At 40.0% G+C, this 15,399-nt stretch overlaps 1 protein-coding gene across 22 annotated transcripts in view; it reads right to left on the minus strand.

The window, feature by feature from the left end:
• The window catches only part of MAP7 (microtubule associated protein 7), a 119,513-nt gene that overhangs the window by 67,420 nt on the left and 36,694 nt on the right, over positions 1 to 15,399 (minus strand). The window contains exon 1 of one of the 22 annotated variants that reach the window (XM_065057115.1): positions 14,942 to 15,317. The exons of 20 other annotated variants lie outside the window; for them this stretch is intronic. In XM_065057115.1, the coding sequence (XP_064913187.1) occupies positions 14,942 to 14,954 (13 nt within the window). In that variant the 5' untranslated portion in view covers positions 14,955 to 15,317. Of the gene's footprint in view, positions 1 to 14,941; positions 15,318 to 15,399 lie in introns of those variants that run through there. One more of the 22 variants, XM_021297175.2, reaches the window with a different exon arrangement.

Below are 15,399 nucleotides of genomic sequence, written 5' to 3' on the forward strand. Positions count from 1 at the left end.
AGGATGCCATTGGCCTTCCTGGCCACAAGGGCACAGTGCTGGCTCATGGTCATCCTGCTGTCCACCAGGACCCCCAGGTCCCTTTTCCCTACACTGCTCTCTGATAGGTCATTTCCCAACTTATACTGAAACCTGGGGCTGTTCCTGCCCAGATGCAAGACTCTACACTTGCCCTTGTTATATTGCATTACATTTCTGCCCTCCCCCCAACTCTCCAACCTGTCCAGGTCAATTAAGTACTGACATATATCAGTCATCTAAAATTAAAAACATAACATTTTAAAAGGTACTTTTACATACTACCACCATTTCCACTCACCCCAGCCCACCAATTATCAAACGAGTTCAGGAAATCCTGCTGTGTTCTTTGAGGTAGCAGAAATTGATTTGGCAAACTTCCCACCCCACCATTAGATAGAGAAAACAATGTGTTTGCCAATACTTTCCACTAGTGCATTCCTGCTCCCCTTTCCCTATCGAACAGCACCCTTTGCTCCTTTACTGATCTTACATAACCCCCTCCACACCTCCTCAGGTTCTGTCTCAACCTCCTTTTCTTGTTCCTGAACCTGCCACTCTGGAGGTCTCTTCTCCTGCTGCTCTATTTTTCACCCCTGTAGCTTTCTGGCTAGCCTTGTTCCAACCCAAACACCTCCTCCTTCCCACATTTCCTTGTTGGCATCAGATCACTTCTCCTGCATACCAGCAGCAGGTACCAGGGCAGCACTGGAGCAGAAGAGGCCTCCACGCTCGGTGGGTGTGCCTGGTGCCAGAACAGCTGGCAGAGACTGGAAGCAGCTGGGGAAAGAAAGTCCCACTCAGCCCCAGGAGCTCCAGGGATGAACATGGTCACTCATTCCATGGGGATGGTGAATCATGCAAACACTGATAAGCCAGATGCATCTGAAAGAAAAAACTGCTGCCTTAGTTCAGCCAAAAAACCTGAACAGAAATATAGCACTGAAATGCTGAATGCATCCCTATCAGGCATGAACTGTGACTTTTTATGTGGCCAGGTTGGATGGCTTTTCACAGGGACAGGAGAAGGTGCAGCTCTGAAACCAAATTTATACTGTTCCCAGTTTCAGATCTTTCCTCTAAAGCATGGTGGCCTTAAGCCATCCCTATGAGGTTGCTATTAAAATTTTTTCAAGAAGCAAAAGTCCCCATTACTTTCCCATGTCTCATTGTTCAGCAATTAGTCCATTTGCTGAAGATGAATAAAATAAAAAGGGAGTGAGAGAACATGGCAAAAGAGAAACAGATAGCAAACCATTTAAATCTAGCAAAGTTATAAAGAAACTGAAACAAGGCTCTTCTAATGGGAAATGTTATGCAATCTTAATTATTTGTCATCTGCCTTGTAAAATTCAAATCAAGCATGAGAAGTACAAAATTCTCACTTAGGGTTATTTCATTATGCAAAACATCCTGGGTTTACAACAACATCACTGAAATGCTTCATGGAATTACACTTATTTAATTCATAGTGGCTTTCTCTTTATTGTAGATGAAGAAAACCAAAGAATTCAGACCCCTAAGCCACATACTTCATTGCAGCAGCTTATTCATGACAGACTGTTACCAACAAAAATGAAATAATACCACTCTCTGTGATAGCAGAACTAAACATTTAATTTCATGAAGGTTATTTGAATTTGCCCCCAGAAACAATGAGAACATGTTGGCAATATTTTACACATTAGTTGGGTCCCTGCCTTAAAAGATTAGATCTTTTACAAGGATTGCTAGATTATACTATAGTTTACCATATATATCTCCAGAGCTTTTTATAGAACATGTTTTTGGTCTCAATACTTTTGTTCGGTCAACAAAAACAGAGAAAACTCGGACTGTCAAATAAGAGTGTTTGTTGCAAGTGACTTAACTATGTCACCGCAATAGTTCAAAACCAATCTATTGCTCTATAACGTGCATTAAATATTCCACTTCAGCACAGAAAAAAAAATGGCATTGCATAAAAAAATATATACATTACATAAACATTGGGGGGCGGGCGCAGAAGGGAGGAAAAAAGGGATAAGCAACATAATGCTTAAGTCATAGTACCTGGCTCCACACAGTAATACATCACTCACCATGCTTAAGTCATATTTCTTAGAAGCCCAGGCAGCAAGTGCTTGGTAGCCAACGGTCCAGTAACTTCAGATAGAGTGAATGGGCTTCCCCTCTTTGCCCTTAAGAGAGGAGGTGGGGATAGAAAAACGCTCAAGACTGCTTCACCTGCAGGCAAATCCCTCAAGCACTGTCCTCTAGCTCTTCCCTTCGCTCATGTAGACAGCAGTTGAGAAGCCAGTTGCCAGAGCCATTAAGTTTTCTTGTGTGCAGCCACTGAACAGAACTGGCTCCATACCAACTATGCAATGGTTCTGACAAGCCACCTTCTGTATCCCCAAATGGACAGTTTCCTGGCTTGACTAAATGCTATAAAGGTTTTGCTTATCTGGGAGACAGACACCAGGTTTGCTTGCACAAAACTTGGGACCATGTAGATCAACTACTGCTGACATCAGGTCATATACTAACTGCTTCCTGGGTTCTCCGCATTGCACTGGTGGAAATTATTTTTAAGGGGGCAAATGGTCTTACGTACAAGCTTATTCTTTGAACCTCGCCCTTTTAATTGCCGTTCTACAGGGAGACAGAGACTCATCAAGCCTGCTTCAGTCCTTCATAGAGGTATTTTTCATCACAAAGGACTATAATACAGACTCAAAATGACTCACTGAGATTAAATACTAGCAGACTTCCAATTAGCATCTCAGACAAAGCTTTCGTAATTAATGGAGTTTCACCAATTACAAACAGCTCCAGACCAGTGTTTTAGTACTTTCCATCATTCTGCCAGTCTTGCACAGTGAACCAAGTCTAGGATAATTTGCTATGCAGAGTTTCACTTGAGAACAGAGCATTAGTTCTTCATGACCATGCTCCATAGATCTTTTTACACAGTTGTTGTCTTCCTGTTGATCCAGATGGCAATTGGGTTGTAGTTGCTCATATCCTGTACCTGCTTATCTTTCAATCAAATTGCTATTCCTATATGCATACCTGTTGCACTATCCAAGCAGACTTAGACACTTATGCTGTGAGTAAAATAAATAAATAAATAAACATTTCAGAGCAGACATCATATATTGCCGCTTTATCTCAGGACAGCTCTTCTTAGTAAGCTCACATCTCATCCATTTCATCTGTAAGAACACAATGTTTTCCACGGGTCTGGGCAGTCAATAGCTGACTGGGCAGTGAGGGTCCAGGCTACAAAAAGAGTAAAGTTCTACAGAATGTGACTAAAATAACATAATACACATCCACCTTACTGGTTTGTCTTCATTCACAGAATGGATGTTTCAAAACCAATCACTTTAAAACAGTCACATGGCATCCTGCTGTGTAACAGAGATCACCTTGCTCTACAGCCCCTTGATCGGCACAGACAGGTAACTCCAGAACACGACTGTCCATGATCTGAACAATTAGGATTCATATCACAGCTATACAAATAGAGGACACAATAACAAGAGGCAAGCCATTTCTGTCTGAGACACTTTAAAACATTAGTTCCAGAAACAGGAGTGACAGCTAACTTACTTTCATTAGTGCTTACCTACTGCCAGCTTTGCAATTCAAAAAATCAAACACCAAAACGAACTTGTCAGCACTTTTTACTTCCAACAAGCATTTATCTTGCTTTTAATAGAACATCAGTGCCAGAAGCTGATGCAACTAGAGACAAACACTCTGCAAGACCAAAGTTTGTAAGACAGCAGTTTAAAGGTGCCCTCAACCCTTACACCATTCACAAGCTCTTGTGTGTGAGAAGCAGGTCCAGCAGAGCATGTCCACATGTCAGTTCACCGATTGCCTGCATCAAGAATTGTTCTGGAATGCATTCAACTCATCTCCTGGTTTTCAACACCTGGTTGCATTGCCAATACAGAGAAGTGGCTAAGAGACATCCACGAGTACTGCAGCCTGGGACTGTGAGGTTCTCTCCAGCCACCTACAGGTCCCCCTTATTAATCGGGAGGTCTGCAGCAGACACAGACTACAGCATCGCCTGTGCCCCTTACCCACAAGATTTCTACTGGCTTGTCACCTGCCCAAGGCAAAGCTCCAATCATTCAGGCCATTCCTTCACGTAGAGCACAACCCCTCTTTTCTTTACCTGTCCACCCTATTTTTCCTCTTTTCACCCAGTGAATTTAGGCCTGAAACGCCCCTCGGGGCTCTTCAGTTGACAAGCCCCACCACTTATTGCCAGGCCATGCATTTTTAAAGTTCCAAAAGTCACTAGCAATAAAAAAAAAAAAAAAAACCAAACCCATGCATTTTCAAACTACGTGTAATTAACAGTAATTAAAATCACAGTGAACTGATACATCTGTATAATTAGCAGTAGGTCATCCTAGCTGTCATCTCCTCCTAACCTTCTGCAAATTAAAAGCAGTCTAAATTTAGCTATACCAGTTAAATCTTCTGCTATTGCTATATCTAGATAAGGAAATGGCTAAAAATAATATTTAATTTATTTGTGATTTTAGGAAGAAAACATATTAATTTTCACAGTATATAAAAATTTTATTTTCTTCCACATTTGATTTTATTTTGACCATGTGAACAGTCTCACAAAACAGTGAGATTTGATCCTGAACTGGGAGTTAATTTTGAGGAAAAAAGGTCTCCCTGGTTTCTGTTGACAAATAATGTGAAATAACAGGAATTAGAGCAGTCCAACTTTTTACCTGGCTTATCAGGTTAATTAATAAGATTATTTTAATTTTAGGAGAAGACTAGACCTGTGTAATTAGACTTTGTTAACTTATGTAATTTGTTTCCACTTGCAGGATGTGCATCACTTCATTCTTCTCCCCATAGTTGTCCTCTGTGTGTACTGGAATAAAGTAATACATTTTTAAGGGCAAAACAATATCATACCACCTCATAAGAACAGAAGTTCTAGTGAAGAGGGCAGAGCACTTGTCAATTACCTGTTTGGAAGAAATTCAGGTAGTATGTGGAGTTACACATACCAGTGAATATGATTGAGAAGATAACTCCAGTAAAATTGCAAAAATAAAAAACATTCTAGGCATTTACATGATCTTCCTCTTGGAAGAATTAATGTTATATTTAGATGACATGAACTTGTCTGTGATGCTTTCGGATCTGAGCTAGAACATAATCTTCCATGGATGTTCCAAGCAAATCTCTTAAAGACATGCTAGTGAGTCACCTGGTCATGTGCTAATGAACACTATGACAGGCTTTGGAAACTCTTCTTCCTCAACATTTCATCTGGGATTAGAAATTGTAATAATTAAGAGACTGTAAGCAACCTGGGAGAATGACACTGTATTTCAAGTAGACCACACATCGCAGAGTGCTGTGAGTCAGCCTATAGGACATATTCAGTAGGAAGCTAAATAGTTTATATATTTGCAGATGTTAAAAATTTTTCTGCATAGTAGTAGAAATCAAAGTTTCTACCCTGCAAGCACTTCCTCCTGAATATTAGCTTAGATCTGTGTCCCTTCTTGGCCAAGAGACCATTGTGCATAAACTCAAGCACATTCAGACTCTTCAGAACTGGATCTGAACTGACTGGCGAATCCATAACTGCTCCAGAGTAGACTCTTATTCTGTTTAACAAAACTGGAAAGTAAGGTAAGTCACAGGGACAGACAGAACAGGTAACAGCTATAGCCTCCTCTGAGCTAGTTACAAATCAGAAGCAACGATAGTAGTTGAATAGGAACAAAATGCTTCTTTGATTTCAATAATGTCACCCAGAAAGTCTTGAATATGTCCCAAATTCACTAGTGTCTAAGTGCTACTACAGGACCAGTTACCATTTTACCCCAAAAAAACCTTTTAAAACAAGTATTATGAGATCTCAGTTTTCTAAACATTTGAAACGCTGGACAAGTAGTCAACTATAATGCAACACGTACATTGCTCACATTTACTCATAAAACTGCTTTCAAAAGTATTGTGTACTGTTGTTAATAGATACTTTCCATGCCTGATGAGACCTGAAGCTCACTGCATTCTATAGATCATTTACTATTAACAATTCCTACCACAAAATTTCTGGATACAAAGAAGTGCCCAAGATATTCCATCCTACCTCCTACTTCAGGATGTCCCTAGTTCTACCATGAGCATATGACAGCCCCTTCTCCTACAGAAGTGGCTCTGGCTGTTCCTGCTAGGAGGTGGCCAAGCAGCCAACTACATTTTAATTCAACACCACCAAAAGGTAGCACACCACCAAAACTCACTGTAATACAGCAGGCAGCCCAGGTTGTCATGCTCCATCCTACTCTTCAAAGCAAATGGTTGAAAATATTTGCATTTATATTCCTCTCCCTCCTTTTGTCTAAGCCACACAAGTGACCTGAAGTAATAAGTGTGGGCTGATTAATCACTGTATGTGTTCTCTTCTGCAGAGCTGAAAGGTCAGTTAGGGTAAAAGCAAAGGGTGACATGACGTATCATACTAAACACGCCTGTTTTTAAGCAGCCACCTTGTTCAATGAACCACACACAAACCAAGAAAGAATTCTTTTCACTACATGCGCTGAGGCTTAAATGGACCAGCTGAGAAACAGTCGCTGAACTCCAAAGATGGAAAAACAGCCTCATGTGGGCCTCCCTCTGCAAGGCTAAGCACTTAATGGCATATTAAAAATGTAGACATCTTAGTGCAGATTTCCAAGGATTTCTCAACATTTACATAATAGTTAGCAGCTCTCTCATCTGTGGTTGGGGTTGTTTGCTCATTTTGGCGGTTGTTTTTTGTGTTTTGTTGTTGTTTGTTTTGGTTTAGGGTTTTTTTGTGGTTTTTGAGGTTTGTCTGTTTGTGGTTAGTTTTTTCCTGGTCTTCATAAAACCATCTGCAATAGTGTACTTGCCTTTAAAATTTTGTTTCTGAGGAAGAGATCTCCAACTGTGTCTTCTTTTATTAACTGCCACAGATGTTAATACACTGCTGGGTATGAGGCCAGAGATGTAACAAACAGCAGCCACCACCTCAAAGTCGCTTAATCTAAGATTATATTTTCAAAATATTATTTCAATACTTTCTAGACATGATTTTGTACATTACTACTGTTTTTGTTTAGTATTTGTGTAGGCAAACCTGCAGCATATGCTTTCCAGAAGCACTTCATGTTATGCTGATTGTGGACTGGCTGAAGACTAAACCAGTCAGAACAGAGTAAGGCATCACAGAGGTAAATCAGAAAATTTTAAAATTTCAACCAACAAAAAATAAATATTTCATTCTCCTACCCAAAAGCGATCTTCCTTGTTTCCACAAGGTATAGGAAAATTTACTGTGAAGAGGTTTCAACTCCAATCTCTGACAGTCCCCAAAGTCCCAAAAGCTAGCACTGAATCCATTCCCAGTTTTGCCATCAGAATATCATATTCTGTCTTTCCACAAACTAACTAGAGAGCAAATAAGAGAGCTTTGAATCTAGCAAGGTGATTATACGAATGAGTTTTTCAAGCTATATAATTATAAAATTCTTATATCATTTATTTCAGAGGCTGTAACAAGAAAAGGCATGTAGGCAGGTACAGCTGTGTAGATTAAGCAACATAAATGTTAATTAAGAGAGGTGGAGAAGGGAAAGGAAATCATGCAATCCCTGTGCATTAGCATGTGGAGCCCTGGGCCCAGTCACTATATGGTGAGGGAAAGTCTTTCTAAGAGAAAAACAAGTAGAAAGCAGAGGTCAGACTCAGGAAACGGAAAAGAGAGGGTCAAATTTCTTTGTGCTGTTTCCTGTCCTCAGCCCTTCCACAACCTTCTCCATGCCCAGAAGAGGAGTGGCAGTCTTTCACAAAAAAAGAGCAGACATTGATGCCAACGCACACCATATCACACCAGCCTTGAGAGGGTCTGTGTCTGTATCAGCCAGCTGCAAGGTTGAAGCATCAAGGAAAGATCCTGATAAGCACAACCTCTGCTTCCCCATCTTGTTTTTATTTTACAGATGTTTACTTTATTGCAAATACACATATTTCACCATGACTAGACAGAATGGGTAAAATGTGTTGGGTTTTCTTCCAGGACAGGTGAACAGGTGTCATAAATGATGGGTGTACCACTCACTTGAGGCTGACAAACTCATCTAGGTCACATTAGCACATGGAGGGCTCTACATCATGCACAAGTTTGCAACCCCTGGGAGTCTGAGTACACAGCTTGGTTAAGTAACATGAGCTTGCTAACACTGTCTGCAAGGCTTTGGGACCAGGTATCACTTGGCCGCTATATGAAAGCAACAGAAAATACAGAAAGGGTCTAAGACTCATTAATCACTTGGGAGAGTCACAGCCTTGTTTACAGGTCATGTTTATGTATATCACTTTTGGTCTGCTGCACTCCTATGGGATATCATCTTTGTTTCCATGTATGCATTCAGGATTAAGAATTACATTTGCATTTTGTACAGCTGATGAAAACACTTCCTTATGATTTAATTAGACAAAGTTGCCCCCTCCAAGTCTGTCCTCATAAGACTACCAGTGGCCCTTCTCTGTCTGTGTGTAATTATAGATTAAAGCAGCAGAAATGTTATATTTATTATGGCACAAAAATATAGCACACTTCAGCACAAATACACAGCACTTTTCTCAGCTAAAAGCATACAGATAATGTGTGGCTGTGAGAGTACTAAGTTATTTCACAATAACATAGTTTCTGAACTACTCATCTGGCAAACCCAGCAGCAATATTTCTTGTTCAGGACATTCAAACCTCCTACTCCTGTCCCAATATCCTGCTTAATGCGCTCTTTGATTGCTCTGCAGTTTGGTGCAGTAGTCTAGATGAAGCATTAAGAAATTGAGAACAGGAGCATGTCACCAAGCTGAAAAGCTCTCTCAGTAAAGTGAGTAGAGTGCAGTGAAAAATCTGACTGTCACATCACCAGCCCTTAGAAGATTAAATCTAGCATGTGCCAACAAGCCTAACAACAACTTGTCACTGAAGTCCAGAGAAACTCAGCTTTTTGAGTGACTGCATCTTCAAGTTGAGCTCTCACCTCCTACGTGCCTTCTTAAGAATTTCCCAGAGTTATCCTAAGTTTTATCAGGAAGCAGAAACACTCTCGGAATACTAAGACATTTTCACATGCATATGGTCTCACTGAAAAGATGCTAGATTTTTATGTGTCATCAATGAACTGGTTATTTATATGCTTGCTGTCTTTTCCACATGCTATTTGCAGGTATTAAAGCAGTAAACTAAGAACACTAAAGTAGGCTTTGCAATAAGAGCCTTAGAAACACCAGATACCGTGAGCTACCAGCCTCAAGGACTCCTTCAGCTTTCAGCAAAGAATCTCTCTGACATCTCTTGAAAATCTTCCATATTCTAGTACACATTTTTGTCCTTCAACTTGCTAGGAAGGACTTACACTCAGTTATAATAACTAGAGGAGCATAAGGAAGTTTAGAATGCATCTCAAGAGACCACATTAAAATTTTGTCCTTTCTTTGCCTCCTACCAAACTACTTGAGATTTTTATATCTGTCAATACTTACATAATTTCAGCCCTTTGAGTGCTGAAGTCGATAACAAAACTGAGTGAGAGGACAGGCACAAGTGCTTGAGTACTCCTGCAGAGAATTGACAGCAGAGGACAACAGTGGCAAATGTGCATCCTCAGCGTAGCTGGGCAGCACCCACTGAGGCTACACTTGGGCTGCACTCTTCCTGTCACTGCCGAACAGAATATATTCCCTTGAAAAGGACATTTTGTGAACAGATAGAACAGTCAGAACAGGTTTTCGTGTTTGCTAAGTTTAAATACATTTTCATGCAAATGACATGTTAACCTGAAGAAAGATTCTGACTTCTGATTTCTGCCTCTAGCTGGCTCAAATTAATCTCTGGTTAACTGCTGGAATTGACCAGGGATAAATTCTAGCTGCTGAATAACTTAACTGTAAAACTTAAAACATGAATCAACACCTTTCACTCACTTCAAAGAATCACAGAATCATTTCAGCTGGAAGAGACCCTCAGGATCATCAAGTCCAACCATAACTCTAGCACTAAACCATGTCCCTAAAAACCTCATCTAAATGCCCGTTTAAACCCCTCCAGAGATGGTGACTTCCCTGGGCAGCCTGTTCCAATGCCCAACAATGCTTTCCATGAGGAATTTTTTCCTAATATCCAATCTAAACCTCCCCTGGTGCAACTTGAGGCCATTTCCTCTTGTCCTATCACTTGCTACTTGGGAGAAGATACCAGCACCCTCCATGCTACAACCTCCTTCCAGGTAGTTGTAGACAGCGATAAGGTCTCCCCTCAGCCTCCTTTTCTCCAGGCTAAACAGCCCCAGTTCCCTCAGCCGCTCCTCATCAGACTTGTGCTCCAGGCCCCTCACCAGCTTCATCACCCTCCTCTGCACCCTCTCTAGTTCTTTTACCTTAAAAAAAGAAGTGCAGGAAACAAGCACGCTGAAATACTATGCCTTTTTTTCATTAATCACCAGCTATATTAAATTATTTCCAGTTATCTGCACGAGAACACCAATGCTTTGTCACCATCTCTAGACACGCTATTGTAGTTATATACATTAAAAAGGCAGCTGTCCTGCTAAACAGAAAAAAAACAAAACCAACAACAAACACCCCCCCCCACACACACACACAAAAAACCAACCCACAACAAAACAAAAAAAACCAAACAAACCAAACACACCGAACATGCTTTAGTGCTTGTTAAGACTAATACCAACATTGGTCTCCTCATCTCAGTCCCCAGTTAGAAGAAAAGCTTCAGTTTGAATTCTGCTAGGCAGCTCAAGTATTTACAGGATTTGAAGTTAAATAATTTAACTCCCTGTCTTTCCTTCTTCACAGAAGAAAAGTTTGGGAACAGTTAGCCATCACCAACTTCTAGTAAAGTCTGGAAAAATATATGATACAATGCATAAATCAAAAGAAATAAAGCTAACAGACAAGTCAACATCTGGATGGACTCCACAATTCTCTGCAGCTTTTTTTTTTTAAAAAAAAGCAAACAAAAAAAACCCACAACCCTGTCCACCCCCTCCAAAAAAAAAAACAATCCAAGCACCAGCCACAGCTCTGAAACAGGTTTTCACCTCCTATTTCAGTGATGTATCCCTGTGTCATGACATTGGTTTCAGCACCAGGTAAAAGCCCAAATCCTAGCACAGGATTTTAACTCACTGTAACCATCTGTTTCAAGAGGATTATGTGGATTTTTTTTTTAAAGTGCTAGGCACATTAAAAATAGCAGAGAGTTGTTTCAAATACTTTTTCAGCTACCTCGTGTTAAAAATATCACCTAGGCTTGAAAGTTGAAGCAGCACGACCCTTTAAATCTGCTGTGCCTATTGATGTCCTCTGACATGTTAAAAAAACCCAAAAAGCAAAAACCAAAACAACGTTGTGAAAGAAGAAGTAGCAACTATTTATTAACATCTCCACATTTGCTTTTCACAGTATCACAGTATCGCAGTATGCTAGGGATTGGAAGGGAACTCAAAAGATCATCTAGTCCAATCCCCCTGCTGGAGCAGGAACGCCTAGGTGAGGTCGCACATTACTAAAGGAAGCACAAATAGTCACTAACTCTCAGCTACACTCAGGCTTTCATTTAATAGCACAATTTTAATCCCCAAAATGGTACAATTTAAAATACTATGTCTGTTTGGGTTTTTTTTGACAACTTAATGCTGAAGTTTTCCAAAGAACATCCGTTACCAACTCTGCAAGTCTCATTTTGCTTCATTTACTTCTTTTATGGCACCGTTTCAAACAACAAGCTGCACACTCCTTTCATGCAGGTGAATAAATGTCTTTTTCTAAGACATTTTGTTGCTGGACAACATGACTATTTCAAATCTTCTACTGCTTAGAAAAAAAACTACACAGTAATTTTGGTTCTTTTGCTTCAGGTACCTGAAACAGATTCAGTTTCTGTCAGAGCTGGGACTTGCACTGCGTACATGAGAAAAAATTGCTTCCATCCTATTGCCATATGCAGAACAAGCAGCAATTCAGTGGCTACTCCGTTTATATTCTGATCTACGGATTATTTTTTTTTCTTTTTGACCAAGAAATCTGTACTCTTTTTTATAGGCAAAATAAAGAGCCCAAAAGAAGCATTTTCTTTCCAAAGAGCTCAACAACCTATTTGATCAAATGGGACTGTACAATGGCTTTCTTATCCCAATAATCCCACACCTCCCTAACCACAAGAAGTAAGGACACAAGCAAAGTTATACTTCATTACATGACACCAAGTTTTCAAAAGCCATGACAAAGAACCAAACCTTCTGTTTCACAGGAATGGCACCTCCAGTTGGCATCTTTCTGTTAATACAGATCTGCTTTGCAACTAGGACAGGGGAGCAGGGAGACAAGTACTTGTGAGATACATTCACAGGCACATTCCTATATGCAAAAGCTACTCCAAGCCTCCAGCCCCTCCCCTTGCATCATTTTACACAGCCGTGGCCTCTGCTTTTGTTTCTCACTAACAAATGTTGGTCACCGCACGTTTTAAAAACTGTAGCAGCTTTGATTTTGTAACACTGATTATAAGTACATGACCGCACTGAATAAAACAAGAGAAGCCTAAAAACCTCACTTTGTAGTATTTTCCTCATAAATGCTAAAGATTTTGATAAAGCTGTATATTTTTCTTTTATACTAAATTAGTCCAAAAATATAGGAACTTACTGTTTAATTTGGGAATTCTAGCATTATGTTTACTAAAAACTGTTAAAGAAATATCAACATAAATTATAACAGCCTAAAAGTTTGCCTAATTTTCTGTCAATTCATTCAATCAAGGCTTTACAACAAAATGCTCTGTGTTCACATCCTCCAATAATGTTGTTCTTATTACAGCACTTCCGTTTCTACTTTACAACATTATCTGATAGCTGCAGAATTCCACTGCTTTTGCAACCAATATTAATAATTCAGATTAATTCAATTTCCAAAGATTTTGGCAATGATACAACAGATTAAAGCAACAGCCTTTCACATCTGAAGTTCCCAATTATGTTTGAAATTAAAGTGAGGCAGGCGGTCCCAGTTTACTTCCACTGCTTGTTTTCTTCACAATTACTTCCAAGCTCAGCACCCCCTTCCTTCCCCACTCCTTAAGTCTTCCACTCCCAAGAGGAAAAGCCTGCAATCTAAGCTCAGTAATAATAATAATAATAATAAAAAGTTTAAAAAATTCCCCATCAGGGAAAGTAGTTATGTGTGCTTGTACCCTAGTAAGTCGTTTGATAGTGCCAGCAATCCTTTATTTCCAGGAACACTAAGCTTCACTTGCCCCACTTAACTAACACATGGAAAAAACCCCAGATAATTCATTGTCATGACTTCACAACATGATTTGGAGACTAAAGAAGTTTTAGCTCAATTCACTTTCAGAACAATTCCAGTATGACAGCCACAATTTAAGCAAATAAAAGTTGCAGACCTCAAATCAGGCAACATGGACTAGGACCTCTGTGCAATGAGTGAAATGCACATGCAACATGTGCTGGGGCTGCACCCCCTGGAATTGGGCTGTATGATGGACAAACACCTGTCAATCACTGCCGTGTGCCAGGGCAGGCACCATAACATCGGGCAACATCTGGTGACATTGACCCCTCAGTTTGAAGGGTATATGCTGGCTTCCACCCCTCCACATTAGCTCTAGAGCCTGACATGCCAGATGGTAATTGCCAAAGAAAAAAATTCTGCTGCTTGTACCTGAGATACAGAATATGAAGAAAAGTCAAATCTCTGTACAGGGACTGTGAGCTACCAACACCATAAAGGGAAATGAGGGTCAGGTTGCACACAGAAAGCAGGATAGCACCAAGCTGCTATTCAAAATCAGGCTAGTTCCAGGCATGTTAACTAGCATTTATAGCAAAGGAAAAAAGCAATCCATTTATTACTTCAGAGATAGTTCATAGCAAACAAAAAGGACACCCACACAGCATAACCCAAAGTTTACAGAGCAAACACAGCATGCAGCCACTAAAGAGGAAAACAGACACAATGAATGACAAAATAAGGCAGCGAAAAAAACATTTTCATTGGAAATAATTTTAATTTTTTTTTCTTAGTTTAGTCACCAGAAAATAAACTAAATGGGGGTAAAAGGGAAACATAAAATAATATTCTTGTTTTCGTGCTCTGCATGTACAAACTCAAATAACTAAAGAGATTAAGAGTTACAAAAAGCTTTACTAATTCTCCATTCAAGGAGTAACTCCTCACACAGAACTTCCACACCATAGAACACTCCTCCAGGTGTCTGGTCAAGGGCAGATGAAGAAAAGGAAGCATTCTGATGCCAAAGTTGCTACAACATGACATCCCAATCCCAAAAGCAGTAGCTGTTTTAACAACTGCAGTCCTTAGTTTACGCAAAAGATTTAATTACAGACAAACAGGCCCATTCCTGTTCTGTGTATTACCATCCTTAGTTTCCGTCCATCTTGCAAATTTGTAGTTAAAAATAATTAGACTGAATGATGTTGTGAGCAAGTACGTAACTACACTACATATCAAGAGTATGGGTACTTAAAACCAAAAAGTCAACTTAAATAAGAAATCTGGTGTTTTGGAAAACAATCAGTAGTTAGTTATTAACAGCAGATATTGAAAAAAGATAAAACCTTCAATTTGATAACGTATCTTAAAATCAAAATATCAGTGTTCTCACAGATTATTCTTCTGCAAGACCTTGTATCATGCTAGACTCCTTACAATTAATTAGAAAATGAAATTACAAAGGGAAAAAAAAGTACATGACTAGAGATAGTGTTTTCCATTTACAAATTTTAATCGGGAAGCCATTTAAGAGGATTATTTCCAGAAATATGAGGAGCGAGGTGCTTACCTATTTCGTCCATTATATTCAGTGCTGTACATTCATTTGCACTGCAGAGGTCTACTGTGAATCCATAGCATGATCCACATCACCCCATATGCATGACTTCAGTCTCCCATCCTGCATTTAAAAAATGCAGGCCAGCAATTATGCAAACCAGGAGCAGGAAGGAGGAGGCGTCATGGGAGCAAAAGGTGCAGCTTCAGACAGTGTCAAAAACTCATGCCATCAAAGTATCCTTCTGAGGTGAAATCTGACACCGCTCTCACCATTTCTGGCCCAACATCTGATCAAAATGGAGTTTGTCACATCCCCAGCATTCATGAGATTATATGCAAGGATAGGGAGGGGGGAGAAGTCTGCCGAGCACTTCCCCGTGCTCTGCGTCAATAGATTTGGGCTTAGCCGCTGTTAAGCAGCTCAAGGCACCGGTTATTGGTGCTGGCAGCTGTTCTACCACACTGCCC

Source organism: Columba livia, chromosome 3 (assembly GCF_036013475.1).
Source record: "Columba livia isolate bColLiv1 breed racing homer chromosome 3, bColLiv1.pat.W.v2, whole genome shotgun sequence".
In the NCBI taxonomy this organism is placed as follows: domain Eukaryota; kingdom Metazoa; phylum Chordata; class Aves; order Columbiformes; family Columbidae; genus Columba; species Columba livia.